A 23,285-nucleotide genomic window follows, 5' to 3' on the forward strand; every position below is an offset into this window, starting at 1 on the left:
AGATGGTAAGAGTGACACAGCAAGGACAAAGGGGATTCCAAAGAATCCTCATCCCACTTAGCTTAAGGAATCAAAAACTTACTGAATGCATGTTTTTATAGAATTTTGAACTGGTAAAAACTCAGCCCTTAAGAATTAACACTATTTCTAAATATAAGCAAATCCAAATAAACATCCATATGGAAACAAATCGTAAAATAAAATTTAATGCTTTCCATTCCATTTTTGCACAGTGCCTAAAAGCAGAATAAAATGCAGTTGCTTTAAAAGATGTTATTTAAAGAAGCAATAAGACCCCTCGAAATTCGTACTGTATTTTTAACACTTAATTCCAAAAACAAAAAAGCAAAAGATGGCAGTAATTTCTGAAATTCACACCACTTCAAGTAAAAATATTAAGAAATGATGGAACAATAGCAAACTGTAACTAACTAAACAAACATGCAGACCAGAAAGATTGATAACAGAAAATACTTTAAAATATAAAATGTTAACAGTGTTTAAAAGACAAGTCACTTACTTCTTTATATTCATTGATTAGCTTGGTGAGGCCATTCAAAAGCATTGGACCTAATGGCTTAATCTTGATTTCTGGACAACTTTAAAAAAATAGCACACATACACAAAAGCAAGATAAGAATCTCATTATTAGCGTATCTTTTCAGATGATGACTTAAAATAATTAGAGACACAACTGAAATAACCTATTAAAACCTAAAATTTTTTTAAGATGAGCAAATATGGTTTCTTTCTGGGTAAGAAAGAAATACTTGAATCATTTGATCACTCCAACAGCTTGAAATTTTACAAACAGTTCAAAAAAACTTACGTTATACAAATGTGATGCACAAACTGCAGGGATAATGTTCTCAATTTTGAATTTGTATTTGTACCAAAAAGTCCATCATACACCACCTATGAAAAAGGGACAATGTCAAGAACACCAATTAATAATAGCAATTTGCTATTCTCAGATATTAGTCAGGATTCAACAGCAGATCTTGTGCACTACCCCTTGTTATTCAAACACAGTTCTTTTTAATACAGATAATCATCTTAGCTGACCAACTTAGAAAGGCGTCAGTAACTCCAGTCAGGAGTCTGTGGAATAACAAACACAGTGGTTGATCTTGACAGTCTGCAAAACTTGTGGCTCTACCACCAGAAAGCAACAGAGTTCACAGTGGGCCCTCAGTCTGCCACTCCGCATCACACAGGGGACATGAGCAGATAAAGCCACTCTGGTCCCTTAATTACATGTAGTCAGTCATTCCAAACAAATTGTAATAAAAGCTTCATGGAAAATGTCAAGATTAAAGCACTCATTCTACAAGCGTAGAATACAGGTACTCCATGTATGGTGTAGTCATGCCTAGGTGGCAACAGATCACACAGGTGAGTCCTGTACAGCATCTAGAAGGTTCAGACATTAGATAGCAATGTCAAAGAAATCTAAATTCCTCAAATTCCCACTTTCTATGGGATGGATAGTCTTACACTTAGAAAAAAAAAAATCTCCTCACATTGGTTCCTAAAATGACTAGCAGTATTCTGATCTTACTTAACAATGGCATGTGACGGAACAGGACTGAGCTCTGCTGGGTAACCAACACTAGCCAGGTACTGTGAGACACAAAGAGACAAGCATTGCTCCCAAGGCACTCGATCTGCTTGAGGGATCAAAATGTACATACATTAAAAATGATACAGGACAATATATAATCACATGCTACCTTATTCGGAAAAGACTTCTAGAAAATTTATCTGATAATGCTAAATTATACAGAATAATATGGTAAGATAAAAGAAGCAAAAGAATTAATCAGAATACTAATGTTTTATCAGAAAAAATAAAATTCACTGTGCACATATTATACGCGAAGAATTATGCTGGGTACTTTCATACGTTCAAAATCAGGGTGAGGTACTATGTGCCTAGTTAAAGCCATTGGTATCAGGAAAGAAGAGGCTCATCTGAATGATGCCCTGAAGGATTTCTATGATTGACAGGTGGAGAAGAGAGGGGGTAGGTCCAATTATGTAGGAGAACAGTAATGCAATCATTAAAAATGGGACTAGAAAGAAGAATGTGTGTGAGGGACAGTGAATTTGTCTTTGAATACACCAAGTTTTAGCCAGATTTATTTGGAAAACATATAAATAACTACAAATAAAGTACACACCTACAGGATGTCTATGAATATTTTGTCACAAAATTCTAGCTGCTTCTTATGTAATGTAGTGTTACTACAACCAAAGTTTCTGAACCAAAATTATCAAGACACTATCCAGGAAACAGTGCTTGCAAACACCAATTATAAAACACCAATTATGAAAAAGAAATGACAGAAGCTCTGGGATAATTTTACATTTATGAGACACAGAGAATACTTTAAAGTCATCAAATATTAGAGTGCCAGATAGGGGGAATAAAAGTTTTATCATCGAGGGGGAGGAAGTAGCCACTTCAACAAAATAAGCCTTAAGAGGGAGAGATGCTAAGACAGAAGTCTAGGCCCTCCATACAGTGAGCACGATGGCAAGTGTTCTCACTTTGGGACTGAAAAACGAGAGCAGCAGGAAGTGGGAACATTACAGATGGGAGGCAACACACTGGAGGGAATCCTGAAACAGGAGTAGATGTTGACCAGGCTGAAGGGGGAAAAGGGGGGCTCTGGTTGGCAGAGGGAACATCATGAGCGGAGACACGGAGCCATGAAAACAGCGTCTTTAAAGAGGAACAATCTTCTGTTGGAGCATAAGGTACAGGGCAAGGGGGTGGTGAGACAGGAGACCAGAAGAGAGAAAACTGCTAACCTGTCAGCAGATACTCGGAACGTGGTAACTGAATGAGTACTAGCCACTGTGCTCTCAATTTTCTATGACCCCATTCAGTCTTTAAAACCTTGCTACGAGTAAGCTGCTGTTATTACACCCATTTTACAGATTCAAAAAAGAATTTTTTAAGAAAAACAGAAAAGAAAGAAATAAAGAAAAACAGAAAAAACCCTGAGGCTTATTTAGGATCTATAGCAAATAACTGATGACAAAATTTTACTCCAATCTATCTGCTACCTGAGCTGAGCTGGTCACCACTTGGGCAAAAAAGGTAGGAGCTTTTGCAGAGGGACTCGTGTCCTGTACCAACAGAGTACAAGGATTTCCAACTGCAACAAAAACTCTGGTGGCAACAGAGAAAATAGGCTGACTGTCTTTCAGATGAGAGGAAGGGAAACAAGCTAGATTACTGTGATGGCCAAAGTGAGAAGGCACAGTCCCAATTAACACCAGTATTAGCTGGACGGAGATGAAGCTATTAAGGAGGCAGAATCAAGAGAATATGGCCACTGCTGTCACGCAGGGGTTCAGTTAAGGATGACACTTGATAACCGAATTTTTCCACTTAACTGACCACCAGAAACTTGGTTGCCTAAGACAAACATTTTTGGAGAAAAGCCACCCAGAAAAGCACTAGCTTGAAAGGACAGTCACCATACATTTGAGTGTTAACTATATACAGTATGTATTCTCTAACAAAAAATTTTTAACCATGTCTGCAGCTAAACCTGAGATAGAAAAAAAAGATGGAATCTCATTAGACTTGTTACGTACAGCAACGTACCTCCCGAATATGCATTAATGCAGTTCTGTAATTAGACAGACATAAAAGTTGTAAACTTTTCTGTAAATTTTTCTCTGGAAAGAATGAATTACCTGGATGTTAGCTGGGAACGTTTCTGCAGCTTGTCTAGAACGAAGGAGATGGGGCACAATCTTTAACTTAACCCTTGTACTGACGGGGTCCCTCTTCAGCTCTGGCTTCAGAACTGCTCCCTGTTAAAAATATGTTTAATTATAACTCAGCAGTTCAAAATTACTACTCACTGAAAACAGTCATGAGAAATCATAAAATCAGTGGTCTCTCAATCTTTTATTTCAAGATTCCTTTACACTCTTACAAACTACTGAACACTCCAAAGAGCTTTTGCTATACTGGAATACCTATCAATATTTGCTATATTAGAAATTAAAACTGAGAAATTTTTAAATATTCATTTAAAATTATAATAATAAATCCATTATACATTTTCATAAATAACATATTTTTAAGAAGATTAACTATATTTTCCCAAACAAAAAACTGTACTGAGTGGCACTGTTTCACGTTTTCTCTAAATATCTTAATTGTCCACCTTGACAGAAGAGAGTTGGATTCTTTTATCTTCTGCCTTCAATCTGTTCTGGTATGTTGTTCTGGTTAAATTACATTAAAAAAAAAAAACAACTGGCACTGGGTGTGGCCAAAAGAACAAAACAAAACCCAGTTTCATAAAGATACGTGTTTGGAAAAGTGGGGATGATTTTAGCCTTTTCAGGTAATTCCAGATATTCTTTGATACTACAGCAAAACGTAATAAACAATAGTTTCTTAAAGGCTAGTTACAATTTGGATTTGAAACCTTATCACTGAACTTTTGTATACTCTGTTATACTAAATTCCACTGATCTGTGTTGCCCACCGAATGGCCCCCTTACCCTCGTAATGCTTCTGTGACATCACTGGTCATTTGGAAAGTACTGGCTCATGAGTTAAGCAAACATTTCATTATAAAACATTTTTTAAAATCACATGTTATTATCACCACCAATCTAATCAGAAAGTCTATAGGTACTGACAAAATGTCAGGCTCACTGTGATGGGTACAAGTTTCCCTAAATTGTAATTTTTGCTTGAACGTCCAACTTTTACCACTGCCAATAAACCACGTGAATTGTTTTTCTTGAAGCCTCATTTCCTCATTTTAGAGAACATATCTGCCAAATACCAACTCGATATCCACAGTTTCCCAGTCTACAGGTAAAATAATTTTTACTGCTTCATCAAAGATATTTTTTCCTTTTTTTTAATTTATTTTAGAGAGAGGGAGAGAGAAAGTATGCATGAGGAGGAGGCGCAGTGAGAGAGGGAGAGAGAATCTGAAGCAGACTCCACACTGAGCACGGAGCCTGACACGGGGCTCAATCCCACGACCCCGAGATCACGACCCAAGCAGAAACCAAGTGTCAGCTGCTCAACTGAACCACCCAGGCGCCTCATCAAAGATATTCTTAAGTAAAGCTGGGTTTTATTCTTTTTTTTTTTTACTATGAGTGCTGACAGTTAAGAACACAATAACTACCAGTACTATTTAGTGACACAGTTTTGGTTTGTGCTAGGGCCCCAGCAGTTACACCCACCATTGTCAGCGCACCATCAGTGCAAACATCAACACGATCAAAAAAAATCTCCCTATGACCCGACAGGGGTGAAGAAGCACTGATCTAATCCCACCCTTTCATTTTCTCCACGAAGAATATGAGGCCAAGAAAAGCCCTGTGATTAGCCAAATCTCTCCTCCCCAGTACATTTGTGTGCAGCCATTCAGGACTAGAACCCAAGGGGGAGGCTCCCAATTCCCAATTCATTGTTCTTTCTGCCACATCACACTCAATTTAATCTAAATGGAAATAGTATGATGGGGGGGGGGGGATTACGATTTTTAAAACAACTATTTATGGTTTAAAAAGCAAGCAAGCAAATAATCCTTGTATGTCTGGATTTGAACTTGAGAACACTTTTAAACACAGTGAACTGAACAGAATTTAGCTTATTAAGCAAACACCTTACTTGGAGGCTTCAGAAGAACCCATCTACGGTCCTAGATTTTAGACCAGAGGTCAACAAATGAGCCAATGGGCCAAATCTGGCCCACCATCTGTCTTGATAAAGCCTATGAGTTAAGAATAGTGCTTATGTTTTCAAATGATTTTTTAAAAATCAAAAGACTAGTACTTCAGAATATGTGAATATTATATGAAATTCAAATTTCAGTAGCCATGAAGTTACACTGGCATCCAGCCATGCTCCTTCGTGTGTTGCCTACAACTGCTTTCATGTTAGGGCAGAGTTGAATAGTTGTTGCCCCACAACCACATGGCCAGCAAAGCCTAAAAAACTGACAGAAAAAGTGTGTGGATCCCTAATCCAGAGAGTGTATCATCATTATTTAAGTATAGGAATTGAAACGACCAGCTCAAATAAACTAAGTTACCAGGAAATCTTAATCCACCCAGACAACATGGCTTAAAACTAGTATTTCCTCCAGGATAAATTCAGCTTAAGTCAAAATAACTAGGAGAAAAAGTTCAAATATATGGAGCTCATGTCAACCAAATGCTTTTTATGATGATGTGAGAATAAACCAAAACAACCTACCTCTTTTGTCTTCAGTGGTATATCTCCAAGGTATACCTTGTACATCTTATTAATGATGGCAGGATTATTCCAGTCAATCAAGCTACAGAAGGTTTCAACACAGCTTGTTAAAATTATTTTTTTGGTCCCACTTCAATGATTTCAAAAAATACATAGCCCCAATATTCGTTACCAAAGGAAAATGTCAGAAATACACAAATGAACTGAGCAACTGACTTGTAGAAGAGAAGGAAAGGGATTAATTTAGATCAACGTTAATTTCTAAACAGAAATCCAGGAAGTCACTTGTCCCACCCTGATTCAATAGCTCATTACATCCACGGCCCAACTGGACACCCACACAAAAAAATGGACTGTATTTCACTCTCAAGGCCAACGCCACGGAGCAGTTCTGACAGAGCAGAGCTACAGTACACTTGTTCAAAGAGAACTGAGGCAAGCAACATTCTTCTGTTGAACTACCTGGAAACCCAAAAGTGATAAGGAAAGTGACCCAAAAATAAAAAAATTATCCGTTAAAGCCCCAACCCTAAGAAGCTGGCAGCCCCTCCCACTTCTCTTATATTGTGTTACCATGACCCCCAGCCTCCCGCTCTTCCTTCTCTGCCAGCACCTATTTGCAGCTTCATCACCTAATCCTAATAGCAGGCATGCTGCCATTAGTCCCTGACTTCCTCCTACTCGGGCCCCACTGTCAGGTGAATGAGGATACAACACTGTATCCTACAACACCCACCCCCTGCAGCAGCCCCTCCCAGTCATGTTACAAACCTAGCGGTACTGCAATCCTGCATTTCACTTCATCAGTGAGATTTAACCATACTATCTTCTCTCTGCCTTTTGACATTGGTTCTGCTTCCAAGCTATGTTCTAATCTGTGCAAACACAATTTCTGATACTGCTCTGACAGGTTTTCTAATCCGTCTCTTCTTTCACAGTTCATCCATCTGCCTCTTCCTCAGATAGCCACAATTCCACAATACCTCCATCCTCGAAGATGTTCCACCATTCCATTTTAGTTTTTATTCACCTACACTCTCCTCAGATGACTGCTACTAACTAATCCTCAAGCCCCACCTTTGTCTCCCTTCTATAAATACATCAGGCGTACAGATTTTTGACAACATGTACACACTTTAGTAAAGCTTAATGGTAAAAACAAACTAAAAACTAAAAATTTTCACTGTTTCCTCTACTTTTCCCCTTGCCATCTTTCTAGTTTTTTTTATTACATGTTTGTTGTGAAAATTCAGAAATGTACAGAAATTTATAATCTGTATACCATATCCCTCTCTACTCCTTTTCAGTAACCACTAACTTTGGTGTATCTTTTTCTAGACTTCTTTCTTATGCACGTAAAACGGGTGGATGGTATAGCAGGTGGGTAGGTAAAGAAACAGATCAAAAGAGAGATGCATCACTTGAAGAGATACTTCAGGATTTTTCTTTTAACAAAATGGGAAAATATCTACATACCGTTCTCAACTTACTTTTTACCTCTTAACAATGTTAAACTCCTCTTATGAAAAAAATGCACACTTGTTTTAACAGACAAAATCGAAACGAACTAGAATACTTCTGCACGACATTTACATTTCTAACAATCCAATCCACTACATGGTGTAAAGAATGGGGCCAGCTCAAACACAATGAGAAGTTTTAAAGGAAGATTTTTTGATACTTCGAAACCAAATAAATTCTTTGAAAGGGATACCAGGAGGATGCAGTTATAAGCAGCATGAAGGAATTTTAGACTGGGGGGGGGCGGTCTTAATGTACAGTCTAGTCCAGCTTCTTTATTCCACAGAGTCCAAGGCCTGGCAGGTTACAAGAGTCTTTCATGCTCCATCAGCGAGAGGCATGACCAGAATTAACTCCCAGACAACGCGCTCCTCCCCTAGGCTGCCTCACCTGCCGTGGAGGGGTACACTGCTCCTAACCGCCCCCACACGTGCAGTCTGCTTACGGACACGTAACCGAAGACACAACGAAGTTACCTTCCTTACGTGGTTACACCTGCTTATATCACTTTCTCTGAAGTGGAAAAACTACAATATATGCACTCCACTGCCTTTTAGCATGCTATTACATTAAGCATTAAAACAAATGAAGAACATAACTCTTCCATAATCGTGATAGTTTTCAACCAAGTAACTTCAATTTCTCCTGTTGTTTTTCCAGTCTCCCCACATCTCCTGTTTTAAATCAGTACACGTATTATTTTGTATTCTGCTGTATTCATTTGCCATTACTTGGGGACAATTTACACATTGCTTTATTACTTTCATAATTATTTGGGAAGATCTATAATATTCCATACGGAGACACACAGTTAATTTACTTAACTACTTCCCTATAGTAGAAATTTGAATGTTTCCATTTTTCTTAAAATTATAGGAAATGGTATAATGAGCAAATCTATAACATTTTTCTAAATATAATCTTTTTCTTCTTCTGAATGACTCTCTTAGGATAAATTCCCAGAAGATTTACATAAAACATTATAAATATTTTTATGATTCATTACATACTGCAAAGTGCTTTCCAAAAATTATTTCGGTTTATAATGCCAATCAACAGAATATAAAAACAGCAGTTTCAACAGAAACTTAAATGGAGTTTCAACTGTTACATAATTTTATTTACCAATGGGTACAAACTGGTACACCAGTGTTTCATTTCGCATTGATTTGATTTCTCACACAAAACATTTTCTCTGAGCCTATTACTATTTGTATTTCCTCCTGTGTGAATTAAGATCTATTCAGCACCTCTTTTATGGGACCTGTTTTTTACTGTATTTATCATAATACCTATATATCCTTTATTAAAAAGCAATCTCAAATGGTTTGACACAGAGGAAGAATCAAAAATGAATAACTTCTGGGTTCTGCCATTCTTCTTAACATCAATTCTTTAAGTCCATTTACCTAGACGACAAAGGTCTCACTTCTCATGGTAATATCTCTAATCCATTCCAGTTTTAAACTGCTTTTCCAAACAGCTTTTCTTCTTTGTCTTATACAGAATGCTGCTCCTAAGCAAACTGTCTTTATTACAAATTAGGTATATTTCATAATCTCCTAAATTGAATGTCTCATTATAGAAAATCCTGAAAGAATAAATATGTGCTGAGTGAGCTTTTAGAAATATGGCCTCTTTTCATTTTTTCAAGGTGGAAAGGGAGGCAGTTTACCTTTGCTTGCTTTTCAATTCTAGGTCCGCTGCTGTCGCTACACTGTGGCGTGTGTCACTAGAAGCAATCACCAAGTGGAGAACAGCTTCGAGTTCAGGCACCTGTTCAGCTTCTATGAATTTCACTATACCCAATTTGCACTGCAGATAAATGAAGGGAGGGAAAAACGGTGATCAAAGAAACAAATACTACCAACCAAAAATTAATAGTAACAACAGTAGCAGCTCCTGTTTAGGCTTACAATGTGCCAGGGAACTGTATATAACATATATTCATGACTTCATTTAACCCTCACTATCTATGACATAAGTAATATTATACTCATTTTTCTGAGAAGGAAACTGAGGCAAGGCTTAAGAGATTAAGGCACATATTAAATGATGAAAACAAGATTCAAACCAAAGTTTCTCCAAATCGAAGACCATCATGATACACAGCCTTCCTACTCAGGTTACAGTCTCTCTAGAATGATAAAGCCTTGAACTGAAGTCCAAATTTGGAGCCTACAGGTAAGAGATTGGTACATTATAAATAGAGGGCTCAATGGATTGTTTTGACAGTTCAAAAAGAACTAAACCACATTCCACAGAGTTCCACTCTATTGTTAACATATTCATTCTGTCCTCAATATTCTTAGATTGAAAACAATAGGATTTCAAACACACTCTAGTCAAGGCAAGTGAAATTTTAACCAAACAGTATTCAATCTAATTGAATGGCTAAAATAAAACACAGATCAAAGAAGGATTCTAATTAGAACTTCATGCAGTGTGAAGGAGCTATGAATTTCAAAACAAACAATTCTATTTAGGACAAATATGCCTGAAAACTATCTTTACCTTTAAAAATCAGTTATATACCAGTTCTTATGTATATGAATCAAGATTAAGAGAGTTTATAATTATTAAATAACAACATGCAATTTAAAAAGGTATATAAACAGATCATAAAATGCTTGCCTTCCCTCCCCCTTGTTCAAAACAACTTACTTGTGGCAAGAGCCACAAGAGAAAAGACTCATTTACTTAAGTCACAGAAGAACAGTTCATGGAAATTAACTACACAAAGATATAAACAAAAAAATGTGCAAAGAAAACTGAAAATAATACTAATGTCCATCAATAGGAAACTAGTTAAAATCTTACATGGTTTACACATAATTTTATATAAACATATAAAAAGATGACTTTTTAAAAAAACTTTATATACTGTTAAATGAAAAAAGTAAACCACAAATACTGTATTATATGTAAATGTATGTAAATGTAATATATAATATATAAAAATGTATTGTATAAAACTGTATTTATATATATACACACACAAACATACACACATAGAGTAGGCTGTAGATGAATGACAAACTAGGATTTCAGGTCATTTTTAACTTCTCTTTATAATGTTCTGTACTACTTGAATCTTTACATTATCATAATGTTATCATTAGAAAAAATAAAAACCATTTTTATTTAAATAAAAAAAATTTTATTTCATCCTTGAAACTAAATGGTTCATTTAGATTCACTAGATTATAAAATTGACAAAAAACATGGAGAGGCCCTTAAAAATTAGCAAATAATTATCAACACAAGATTACAATTTAATGTTAACGATTATTCTCCAGCACTTGGAGCCTGAGCCCTCAGAGAGGCCTAGATTCAAAGCCTAGTAATAGGAGGAAGACCAAGGTACATCTCAAAACCTCAATTCCTTTTACAAAATGAAATGATTTCTCTACCTCCTCGGGTTGACGTAAGGATTAAATGACACAAGGTATTCAAAGTGCTCAGCAGAGTACCCGTCACATCGCTCACACCCAAAAAAGAGGAGCTGCTACTACTATTTACCTTTCTTTCTTACTTACATCATGGTTTGAGAAGGGGAAAAAAAGACCTTTGAAACATGAAGTAAATCTAATCACACGTAACCCTTGCTGAACAAGTCATTCTATGAATTTACGAGTGGAAGCAATCCCCCACTTGCCTTTTTCCCTCTCCTGGGGAACACTGCTTTTTGATCAAAAAAAACACTGCTTTTTTTCAAAAAGAAAAAATATCAAATCATTTAGACTTCCATGGAGAGAGAAAGGAAGGATTGGAAGACTAACCCATGTTGCTTGAATCCCAAAATAATTACATACTGATCTCATCTGCTCTTCCCTGAGGTGCCTGCTGACACAGACACAGTGAGGCAACTTCTCTGTAGAGCACCAGTCTTTTTTAAAAGCTGCTCAGAGAACAGCTGTGTCCTGTTTAAATCCAGAATAAAATGCTTAATGCCAATTTTTAAATTCCCAGCAAGAACTATCAAAGGGAGTCATGCTTTTCCCCCATATTGTCACATGTGAGTATAGGAGTTCCTCACTTTACACAAAATGTACAGCCCTAAAAAGCTGAATAACCCAAGATAAATTGTATCCTAACTGCACCAAAACAGCTAGATGATTATTAAACCTACAGTTAAAAGCTAAAATGAGCAAAGTTAAACATACTCCGTTTCTGAGGGGGCTGGATTTCACCCTTGAGCTGTGGACGCAACGAAGAGCACTGAAGAGCACTGCCCGCCCCTTCCCTTCCCCTGGGGCTTTAACACATAACTGCCACGATGAAGACAGCACTCAAGGTCAGGCAGGGGTTGCAAAGCTGTTTCACTAGAGAGACTGAGCACATGAGAACTACGGCAGACCTGCTCCCGGGGGGCCCCCCCCGGGGCCAGCGCACTGGGGCAGGCTCCATTATGAACAAGCAGTGATACCTGTTCCAACTGTTCAGGTGTCCACGGGTTATCACCAATAACTCGCTTAGCTGCATAAAAACTCATTCCTGGGGGAGGCTGGGGTATTCCAGAACCTCCCCCACTATTTGAAGAAGAACCCTGTCCTGAAGATGAATTTTGGCGACTCTGGGATTCATTTAACACATATCTGAAAAGGAAAGAGAAATGTAACCTCCCTATTAAAACACATACATAAACATATATGTGCACATTTAATACATTCAATTTTATCCTTTTCTCTGAGAGATTTTTTCTAGAATACTTGAAAGTAAAATTTCATCATAAAGAAAAATCCTGAAGGTATCTAAAAAAGGGTATTTACATCTTTAGCAGATTAACCGTAAGTCCATCTGTTCAGCTTAGTTACAAATGAACTATTACAGTTACCAACAATGAATATAAATATTTTGCTCTCAATCTATAAACAACTCTCTAAGAGCCACTATGGACCTACTACATTTTGAGTTTCAGGTTGACAAATACAGAGAAAGAATAGTTGTTTGTAAGAAGGGTTAAAAAAAAAAAAGAAACATTATTCTATATCCAAAGCACAGAACATTTTTACAGTCATTCCCATTTCTGCTAAGTGGCAATTCACCTTTAATTCTTATATCCCATTAGAAAACCCACTGAAACCTCCAAACCACTTACCACACAAGCACATAACACCCCAAAAAGGAAAAAAAACTCAGAGGAAAAGTCATAACAATTATCTTTTCCCACTATATGTTCAAAGCCCTCTGTAGCTACTTATTTATTAATTTACCACCCTATTTTCATTTTTAGCTTCTACAGATTAAAAATAAGATTTCTGATAAATTCGTTTTGATCCAGTAAACTGGTATTTCTCATCTACAAAATGAAAATTTTGAAAAAAAAATGTAATTCAAGTCCCTTCAAACTCTAAAATTCTATGCTGATGAATTATCAGACTGGATATTAAAATGAAATACCCATTATAATAAAAATTAAAAATAACACTTAGATCCTGATAGTACAGTAAATTAATCCCCATTACTTATATGCTATATCCATTTAATCTTAAATCCATCTATTAAAAAAAACCTATTAAGAAATCACTTTAATACTTCTATAAAAATAAGGCAAATTCCCACTGGTAAGAAAAACTGGATTGAGTACATTATGTGCCTAAGTTAAATTTGGATTTGGTAAGAAAAACTGGATTGAGGACGTTATGTGCCTAAGTTAAATTTGGATTTCAAAGTTTATTTACCAAAGCCATCATCACCTGCCAATTCTGGCTGCCTCCTGATTCAACAACTATAAAAAGGAGGTTTTCATTTATTTCTAAGTTAAAGCAAGACTAGTGGCAGTAAGTAAATGAATCAGTAATTACTGAACAGCTAACATTATGCAAAACACCATCTTGAGCACAAGACAGAAGAATACCAGGAAGTGTAAGATCTGGAGCAGGTTGAGATAATAACAGCACATATGAGAGCATTTGACATGTTATCACATGACAAAGAAACCACTGAGAAATAAGCAATGATAGGACATGTACTAGAAGTGAACAAGTAGAGGTAGTGAAAGCATTTCAAGGTCTGGAAAATAAAGCCACCAAACTAGAGGGGCCGGAGGGGGGGCAAACTGGAAAGGGAAAAAATTGTACAGCATGAACCCTCTTGTGTCTGGATCAGGGGACAGAGGACAGGAGGCTCCACAGGCTAAGATTATAGTACACATTACCCCTTTGGTCAGGGAAGAAACATAATGAAAGCAGCATTTTAGATAAATATCTCTGGCAGGAGGACAACCTAGAAAGTAAGTAGCCTAGAAGCAGATCACAACCTGGGCCACTGAGCAAGGGACCAGAGCTAGCTAAAACAGCCCTTGACTTCAAGGAGGCCCCAATCTATTAGGGAAGCTGGACATGTCAGCAGTACGATGAAAACACAAAGTGGCAATACAGATGGATGGTTAGTGTAATAAGGACCCGGAAAATAGTGTCCTCTGCCCAAGGCAAGAAATTTGTGTCAGAGACACACACAGCTGACCTCTTAAAGCTAGTCTGAGATGGTTTTTCAAAGCAGTTGTTTTGGCTGTTGTTTTCTTTCTTTCTTTCTCCCCTTCTCTTCTGTTGGGCAGGCATTCTAAGCAGAAAGAACTGTATTCTCTTAAAACACGAAAGGCAAGGACATAAGAACGCATGAACTGCATGAGTGTATGTAACGACTGGAAAATAATACCCCAAGGATTTTAAGGGTGATCTGGTAAGATCTACATTTTAAAAATCAGGGATCCCTGGAGCACCTTGGTGGCTCAATCGGTTAAGCAGCCGACTCTTGATTTTGGCTCTGGACATGATCTCAGGGTCATGAGATCGAGCCCCCCCATCCCCACCCCGGAGAGGATTCTGTCCCTCTGCCCGTGCTCTGCCCCTCCCCCACTCAAGCACGAGTGCGCGCACGTGCCCTCTCTCTCAAATAAATAATCTTTACAAAAAATAAAAAATAAAACAATAAAAATCAGGGATCCCTCTGGCAGTGTAGAAAGTTTTGGAGAAGAACAGCTGGAGAGAAAGTCGTGACGAGAGCTGAGCAGAGATGAGACCAACCCGCAGCAGACAGCGTGGTTCCGGGACGAGACAGGGAGCAGAGAGGGGCTACTATGGGACTGGCATTAGCAACAAGGAAAAGGAAAGCTGCAGGCAATTTATAGCTGTACGCAGACATGGCTAAGAGAACCATCAGAGCACTGACAGCAGTTAAAGGAAAGAACTATTTTATGGGGAAAAACTGATTTCAGCTGGGACAGGCTGAGTCTGAAACCATGACAGGAGCTCCACATCTGTAAGGTCAACAAGCAGTGGGGCTGGGGTTTAGAAGAGGTCGGGCCTGCAGCAGAAATGACAATCTGAGACACATCCATTTTCAAGTGAAAGCTGAATCATTTAAAATAGTATTCAACCCCACACAGTGAAAGCAGTCACCGACAAGGTCGCTGGGTTTTATTTTGAACCTACCCATAAGGCATCAGAAGGACATCTAGCATGAAGTCCAAAAGCAGCTGCACGGTCTTTGGTTTCTCAGCAAGATTAAACGGAGAAGCTGATTTTGATGATTCAACAGGGTATTTCATGTGAAAAAGGGTTGGTATTAAAAGATGCATTAAGCTGAAAAAACAATTACATTTATTGCAACTACTTTAAAAATAAGGTTTTCATACATGCAAATAACAGACAAAACAAAAATCACATTAACAAGAAGTGGCAAGTGTAGCAATGGCCCTGCACTTTCAGAACCACCAATTTACAAAGTCCTAATCTAGGAACTGGCCTAGCTTTCTTTGTTATTGAAACCCTAGCGTGCTGGGTGATGACTGCCGTTTAGCCACTCCGACTCATTACCAAAAACACTGGGAAAAAGATGTACATAATATGCCCTCAGTGCCAGTATCTAAAGTTACCAAAAGAGATTTTTCTATTAAACTTCAGGTATAGTTCAACTTATAACATGTTCCTTCAATAATTTTTTTTCTTTTCCAGTTAATTAAAATATTCTAAATCTTAAAGAAATTAAAAACCGATCCTGTTAATATTTTGAGTATGAAAATTTCCAATGTGTGAACTTATATAACACAGCTTCAGTAATTCCTTCTTTCATTACACATGAAAACCTCAAAGAGTGCTTGTACTGTTTATTAATTTTATTTGTAAAGATCCGTACGATAGTCTCTCTTTTAAAAATACATGTGCTCTAAAAAAGCAAAGTAAAACCATCATTTACCTCCGCCTTCCCTCCACAGCTTCTGCACTCTTCCTGATGATGCTCACCATGACCAGGCTACACTACAGAACTTTGAGCCAAATCTGAAACTAAGGGTGTTACCCAAACCTTTTCACCCCTCCAATGCCCACATTAATATAAACAAGTGATCTGTTCCTTAAAACTGCTCTAAAACTTCATATGCTCCAAGACAGAAATGTTTTGATGAAAAGCACTTTATGACTAATTTGTGCAATCACATGAAATTAGCCTCTTCAAAATAATTGACAAAATAAATGCATCTAGATTGAGAAACATGTTGTTAGTTCTGCACACATTTTAACATGCTCGCATCAAGAAATTTGATAACTACCAAAACAGTAACATTGAGGTGACACAGAAAATTCAATCATCTGTCAGCTGAAAGAGCTCAAGCCTTCACATTAGCCCAAGTAAAACCAAATGTGTGACTCTGTGTTTGAGAGGTAGCTGTTGACTCATGCAGGTAGGAGAGAAGGTAATTGAGGACACCATACCTATCCTGCTGTGGCTGAGGCTTCCCTTCCATGGCAGTAAGAAGCGTAGGGGCCAGTTCACATTGTTTTTCCACTGGCAGGCGAGGATAGCCCATCTTAACATAAATTATAGTAAAATTCTAACACAATGAGAGAAAAGCAAGTGAGCATGAAGGAAATATTCTAGGATTTCAATGAAAACACATGGTTGATAACTTAGGGAGATACGTTATAACAAAGAAATCACATTCTCTCTCCATAAATTTATCACATGTTTATTTATTACAGCTTGATCAACTATGACATCTCAGGAAGAATTCCAGCCCTACTTATTCAAAATGTTTGCTTTAAGATGTGCTTAATGTGAGAGAGCATGACCTAATCTAAAGCACTCATGCATACATATATCAAACTTCATGTTTTTTCACTTTAAATATATACAATTTTATTTGTCAATTATGCCTCAATAAAGTTGGGGGGGATAAAAGCATGCAAATAGGCAATTTTCGCTGAAAAGAAAAAGTCATCATTTGGCCCATCTGAACCTACATACTACACATTAGCATCAGAGCTCCCAGCTTGTTGCACTAATCCTTTCAAGCAAAGAGGAGACCACCTGTGAAATCCTAGGCTGCCATTTCCCAACCGGTCAGTTCCTATAGCCGCCTTATGGCAGCACTCTGGTTCCTCATTCCGGTAACTGACCAATGGATGATGAACCAAGGGAAACTGAGTGCTGTGGGTATTTTTCTATCACTAGAATCCATATGAATGCTTCATTTTAAGCAAATTCATAAATGCATATCTGGATCTATGCATAAGACAAAAATTTGCTTTTCTAAAAGGATTCTTCACTTCAGAATAGGCTTCATAAGGTTATTCTTTGGGAGACAGTCTATTTGGCAGTTTTACTGGCACACAATGTTTCTATCTGCTTGCAGTAGGAGCTTCTGTAATGAAGCTGTACGTCCAGAGCAGGCACAGAAAAGATCTCTGCACCAGTAGGTGGCTCCAAAGGTTTGGAATCCAGATGTTAGATAATACTCAATAGATTGAACCTCAATGCTAGGAGCAACAGGGCCACAAAAAAAACATGTGACATCACATGACATCAACATTTTTATACATCTACATTTCATGAAGATGACAATTTAATAGGAACATTTCTTAACAGGCTCAGTTATTTCACTTTTAAAAAGCATACCTTTCTGAATGTATCAGAGACAGAATTTTTTAAAATTCAGCTTCCTATCCTTGACATTTACCCTTTCTTTCCTTCTTCTATTATTGTTTATTCATGCCTATGCTGCATAACCCTGTCTTCTCTCTGTTCAGACTGGCCTCGTACAACCTTTTACTAAGAATCAAATCCTTCCTTTATATCAGCAAACCTGAGTAGTCATTTCACCAGCCTTCCTTTGCCCGATGTAAACGACCATGCCTTATCCCGCACCTACCACTTCAGTGGAAAAAACGTGTGTCATTTGAAGAAAAACATCTCCTGTTTCATTTAGAATTAGTCTGAGGTGAAATTCTAAACTTGCCCATATACTGATGACATCTAATAAACATTAGGAGAGAAAATTCACTGTAAGTCAGAAATATTCCAAGAGAACACTCACTGTGACAAAGGAAACTGCAGCAGGGTCCTGGTATTGAACCAATAGTGTCTCTACCGGGAGCTGTATTTTGGGGCGGCTTTTTATACGCTTATTCAGATGGACCAGCAGTTCCATTACCTAAGATACAGAAAGATATGAACTGAAATTATTGATACCTTTAAAACAAATTCATTTCTCAACCACTATTTAATTTGATGAATAGCAGCTACTTTGTTTTTTTCAAGGACATAAATGTGACATCCCAGAAAGGGAATTTACAGTATCAGGGTCTTGTTCCAAAATGCTGTGTCCCCCAAAGCTGGGATCCTGTGTGAGCCTACACTGAGGCACAGCCCCCCAGGACCCCTGTGAATAAATGACTGCAACACACCATGCCACGAGTGGAATGTTTGTGTTTCCCCAAGACGCATCTGTGGAAGCCCTAATCCCCAGTTTGATGGTTTTAGGAGATACTTAGGTTTGGCTAACGTCATGGGGGTGGAGCCCCCACGATGAGACTGGTGCCCTAATAAGGGGATGAAGGGATTAGAGTCCTGTCTCTTCCCCTCATGAGGATGCAGCAGAGAGGCTGCCCTGTCAACCAGGAAGGTCCCTCCATGAGGAACCCGACATGCTGGCACCCTGACCTCAGACTCCCAGCCTCCGGAATGGTGAGAAATAAAGTGCTGTTCAAGTCACCCAGTCTGTGGTCTCTGTTACAGCAGCCCAAACGGACAAAGACACACCGTGAATGTGACAATATGAGAAACAGACGACATACTGTGGGTTTCCAGAAAAGACTCTGCCAGATCAAGGAGGACTTAGGGAGGAAGTGACAGAACACTGAATCCTGACAACCAGATGAATTTCCAAGCAGAGAATCAGTTATAAGAAGGAATGAGGACTAAAAGAATGTAACATACTGCATGTGACTGACACACAGAGTGATAAGAGATAAAAGAAGAGCCCAGATTATAAAAGGACTCAGGTAAAATGATGGAGAATTTTTGCTTTATTCTGAAGATCATCTGATTCTACTAAAGCAATATAAGTAATAACAAGCTTCCTCTCCCTCAAGTGGGAAAAGAGAAGAGAGATCTGCAAGTCAATAATTCCCGTGGGTGGAAAGCAAAATCCAGAAGCTTATGTCAAATGGCCCCAATCTTACTCTAAGAGTGAGATTATCTTGCTACGAGAGAAGTGAGAAACTGAGCATTGAAAAATGACATTTTTAGGGGCGCCTGGCTGGCTCAGTCGGTTAAGCGTCTGCCTACGGCTCAGGTCATGATCTCCAGGTCCTGGGATCGAGCCCCATGTCGGGCTCCCTGCTCGGCAGGGAGCCTGCTTCTCCCTCTCCCTCTGGCCCTCCTCCCTGCTTGTGCCTCTCTCTCGCTCTATAAATAAATAAATCGCCCTCAAATAAATAAAATCTTAAAAAAAAAAGAAAAGAAAAATAACATTTTTAGAAAGCCTCACCTGAGAAAGACTCAAGGATTTAAGGTATCTGTTCTGGAGGGCCAGGCCTATACTATTCTCCATCATTTCTAAAATGTGTGCTCTAGCTTCAAAGCAAGTATTAAAGAGAGTTATAGAGGGGCACCTGGGTGGTTCAGTCAGTTAAGCGTCCAACTCTTGATTTTGGCTCAGGTCATGATCTCAGGGTGGTGGGATCGAGCCCTGTGTGGGGCTCTGTGCTCCACAGGGTGTCTGCTTGCCCCTTTCCTTTTGCCCCTCCCCCCACTTGCATGCTTGCTTGGGCACACTCACTCACTCTCTCTAAAATAAATAGGGGCACCTGGGTGGCTCAGTCGGTTAAGCGTCTGCCTTCAGCTCGGGTCACGATCCCAGAGTCCTGGGATGGAGCCCCACGTCAGGCTCCCTGCTCAGCGGGGAGTCTGCTTCTCCCTCTGTCCCTCACCCTGCTCGTGCTCACTCTCTCTTGCTCTTTCTCAAATAAATAAATTTTAAAATTAAATAAATCTTTTAAAAAATAAATAGAGTTGTAGGACTATCCCTGCCAACAACAAAAGTTCAAGTGAATCTAGAGCAATAATGAAATGTGAATTTTAATAACAACAACAAAGCCTGCTTCTCCCTCTCCCAATCCCCCTGCTTGTGTTCCCTCTCTTGCTATCTCTCTCTGTCAAATAAATAAAAATCTTAAAAAAAAAATAACAAATGTATAATCTATGTCTGTTTAATGAATAATGAAATAGCTGACATTTATCAAAGTTTCTGTACAGAACACACCTCTGCATAGCACTCTGCATTTCCTATCTGATTCTCACACCCAGAGAGACGGTATTGTCATTCCCATTTCACAGGCGAGGAAGCAGAGGCTCAGGGGACTGAAGTAACTTGTCCTAGGACACTGAGCCACCAGGTGGCATAGTAAAAATCTGATTCCAACACTGACAGTCGAGCTCAATTCATCTGAAGTGTCTGTCACCATGAGACATCCTTGGAACCACTAATATACCTTACAGAGACCTAGAAACTTGCATTACCACACATACTCATCTCAACTTCCTAGCTGTCCAGACCTAAGATACAGCTGACCGACGGAGAAAAGAATCAGGAGGAACCAGGCTCAAGAAACAGCCCTCATCTGACAATCTAATCTAGACTGAGTCCTGGCAGAGCTCTATGGGAAATCATTATTAGTGACAATCATGCCCACAATCACACACTTTCTTTTTATGATAATTTTTTTTTACTTTAAATAAACGACAGGGGCACCTGGGTGGCTCAGTCCTTAAGCGTCTGCCTTCGGCTCAGGTCATGACCCCGGGGTCCTGGGATTGAGCCCCTCATCCAGCTCCCTGCTCAGCGGGAAGCCTGCTTCTCCCTCTCCCACCCCCCTGCTTGTGTTCCCTCTCTTGCTGTGTCTCTCTCTGTCAAATAAATAAATAAAAATCTTAAAAAAAATAAGTAAATATATAAATAAACATTAAAAAAAAAAAATCAACCGAACCAACCTTCCCCATGGACAACAATCCATAAACCTACAGAATCACCAGCCTCAGGTATACAGTATCTTGTCTATATCAGTTCTTACTACTCATGTATTTATAATTCATTTATTCATTAATAAGCTTTTTAATTGAAGTATAAAACATAACTAAAGTGTACAATTGAGAGTGCATGGCCCAATAAATTTTCATAAAGTAAGCACACTTGGAACCACAAAAGCCCTGTCTACCCCATGCCCCTCCACTCACTAACCCCTCTTCCCCGAAAGTTACCACTATCCTGACTTCGAACACCATTTTTTTAAAGATTTTATTTATTTATTGGAGAGAGAATGTGAACGAGAGAGAGCACAAGCTGGGGAAGGGGCAGAGGGAGACGGAGGGACCAAGGGGAGGGAGGAGTGGACTCCCCGCTGAACAAGGACCCCCCCCGCCCCGATGCAGGGCTCAATCCCAGGACCCTGGGATCATGAGCTGAGACGAAGGCAAGCACTAAACGACTGAGCCACCCAGGCATTCCTCGAACACCATTTTTAAATTTCTGTAAATGGAACACATAAGGTGAACTCATGTCTGAATGTTTTATTCGCCATCGTATCTGGGACTCACCCATGCTGCTGCTCATAGCAGCAGTTCACTTTCACTGCTCTAGTAAGGAAATACCGTCATTTATCCACTCTCCTACTGACACACATGAGATTATTTCCAGTTTGGGCTATTACCAATAATGCTGCTATGAACATTCTTAGACATGCTTTTAGTGCACATATATACATACTTCTGTTATATATGAACTCAGGACTGGATATGCGTCATGGAGTACGCATATGATAAGCTTTCGAGTATTTCCAAACAGTTTTCCAAAATGGTTATACTAATTTACACACCTACCAGCAGTCTGTGAGAGTTCCAGTCCAACCTTGTCAGTATGTGGTATGGGCAGTCTTTAATTTTAGATATTCTAATGACAGCCTACATTTAAAGTTGGCTATAAAGTAAAATTCTACATAACAAACCTTGTTTTCCTTAAAATAGCAAATATCCTCTAATGATAAGTCACTAGAAATCTAAAACTTTTATTTCTCTTTCACTCAATTTATCCACAAATTACCACCTATCCTTGCAGGGTATCCTGGTTAAGTCTAATGTGCATCATGACACTGATAGTTAGGAACCCAAAAATTACACAACTGAAAATCAATACAAGTTTTCATCAATCACAAAATTTCACATATTGAAATTATGTATACATGAGCTTTCAAATTGCTGCCCACTGGCGTCCCTGTTTCCTCTCCCCAAAGCCTGACCACCTATCACTCCTATCACTGGGTGCACTAGGTGACCCTCAGGTCCCTGAAGGCGTCCCACACTGTTCTAGCTCAGAACATCCACACAGGGCCTGCTGTATCTTATATGGTCTTCCCATCTCTCTGTCTGGCTACTTCCTACACACCACAGAGGCCTTCCTTATGCCCCACATTCAGTTTAAATCAAGTCCTCAAATATATTCTTTCAAAGATCCTTTTCTCTCTTGGCACTTATTACAATTTATAACTGGATACTATCCGTCTGACTGTTTAATACCAGTCTCCCCAACTAGATGTTTCTTTCATTCACTAGCGTGAATTCTGCTAGTTACCTAGCAGAAACGAACTCATGAGGGGCCTTTTAGTATAACTTGCTCTCCTGAGGGTAACAGAAAGCCACAGAGGAGTTTTAAATAGGACAGTGACAGGATCAAATACATATGTGTTCAGCAAGGCAGTGTTAACAACGGGCATGTCAAATACCTGATGAGAACGTCCTGTCTCTTCCTGCAAACATAACAGATGTTCTTAAAGAGACTCTTTGTCCAATAAACCCAAATTGGGCCTCAGAATCCCTTCTCAGGGCAGACCTCCAAGGAGCCATTTCCAATCAATCACAGTGGCCCAAGGGATGAAACTTGATGACAGCTCTAAGACCTGAAGGTCTAGTATAAATACACCAGAAGTGGGCGCCTGGGTGGCTCAGTTGGTTAAGCGACTGCCTTCGGCTCAGGTCATGATCCTGGAGTCCCTGGATCGAGTCCCGCATCGGGCTCCCTGCTCGGCAGGGAGTCTGCTTCTCCCTCTGACCCTCCCCCCTCTCATGTGCTTGCTCTCTCATTCTCTCTCTCTCAAATAAATAAATAAATAAATCTTTAAAATAAATAAATAAATAAATAAATACACCAGAAGACTAATGAACTATTTTAAAAATG

At 38.8% G+C, this 23,285-nt stretch overlaps 1 protein-coding gene across 4 annotated transcripts in view; it reads right to left on the reverse strand.

Moving 5' to 3' along the window:
• Positions 1 to 23,285, reverse strand: part of ECPAS (Ecm29 proteasome adaptor and scaffold) — a 99,692-nt gene that overhangs the window by 47,691 nt on the left and 28,716 nt on the right. For 3 of the 4 annotated variants that reach the window (XM_032419113.1, XM_032419111.1, XM_032419112.1), the window contains 9 exons: positions 18,093 to 18,209; positions 16,492 to 16,610; positions 15,214 to 15,363; positions 12,207 to 12,375; positions 9,453 to 9,592; positions 6,257 to 6,338; positions 3,715 to 3,834; positions 830 to 915; positions 521 to 599 (listed from right to left, as the gene is read on the reverse strand). In XM_032419113.1, the coding sequence (XP_032275004.1) occupies positions 521 to 599; positions 830 to 915; positions 3,715 to 3,834; positions 6,257 to 6,338; positions 9,453 to 9,592; positions 12,207 to 12,375; positions 15,214 to 15,363; positions 16,492 to 16,610; positions 18,093 to 18,209 (1,062 nt within the window). Of the gene's footprint in view, positions 1 to 520; positions 600 to 829; positions 916 to 3,714; positions 3,835 to 6,256; positions 6,339 to 9,452; positions 9,593 to 12,206; positions 12,376 to 14,245; positions 14,437 to 15,213; positions 15,364 to 16,491; positions 16,611 to 18,092; positions 18,210 to 23,285 lie in introns of those variants that run through there. The other variant, XM_032419114.1, reaches the window with a different exon arrangement.

This window comes from Phoca vitulina, unplaced genomic scaffold (genome assembly GCF_004348235.1).
Source record: "Phoca vitulina isolate PV1807 unplaced genomic scaffold, GSC_HSeal_1.0 scaffold21, whole genome shotgun sequence".
Taxonomy (NCBI): Eukaryota; Metazoa; Chordata; class Mammalia; order Carnivora; family Phocidae; genus Phoca; species Phoca vitulina.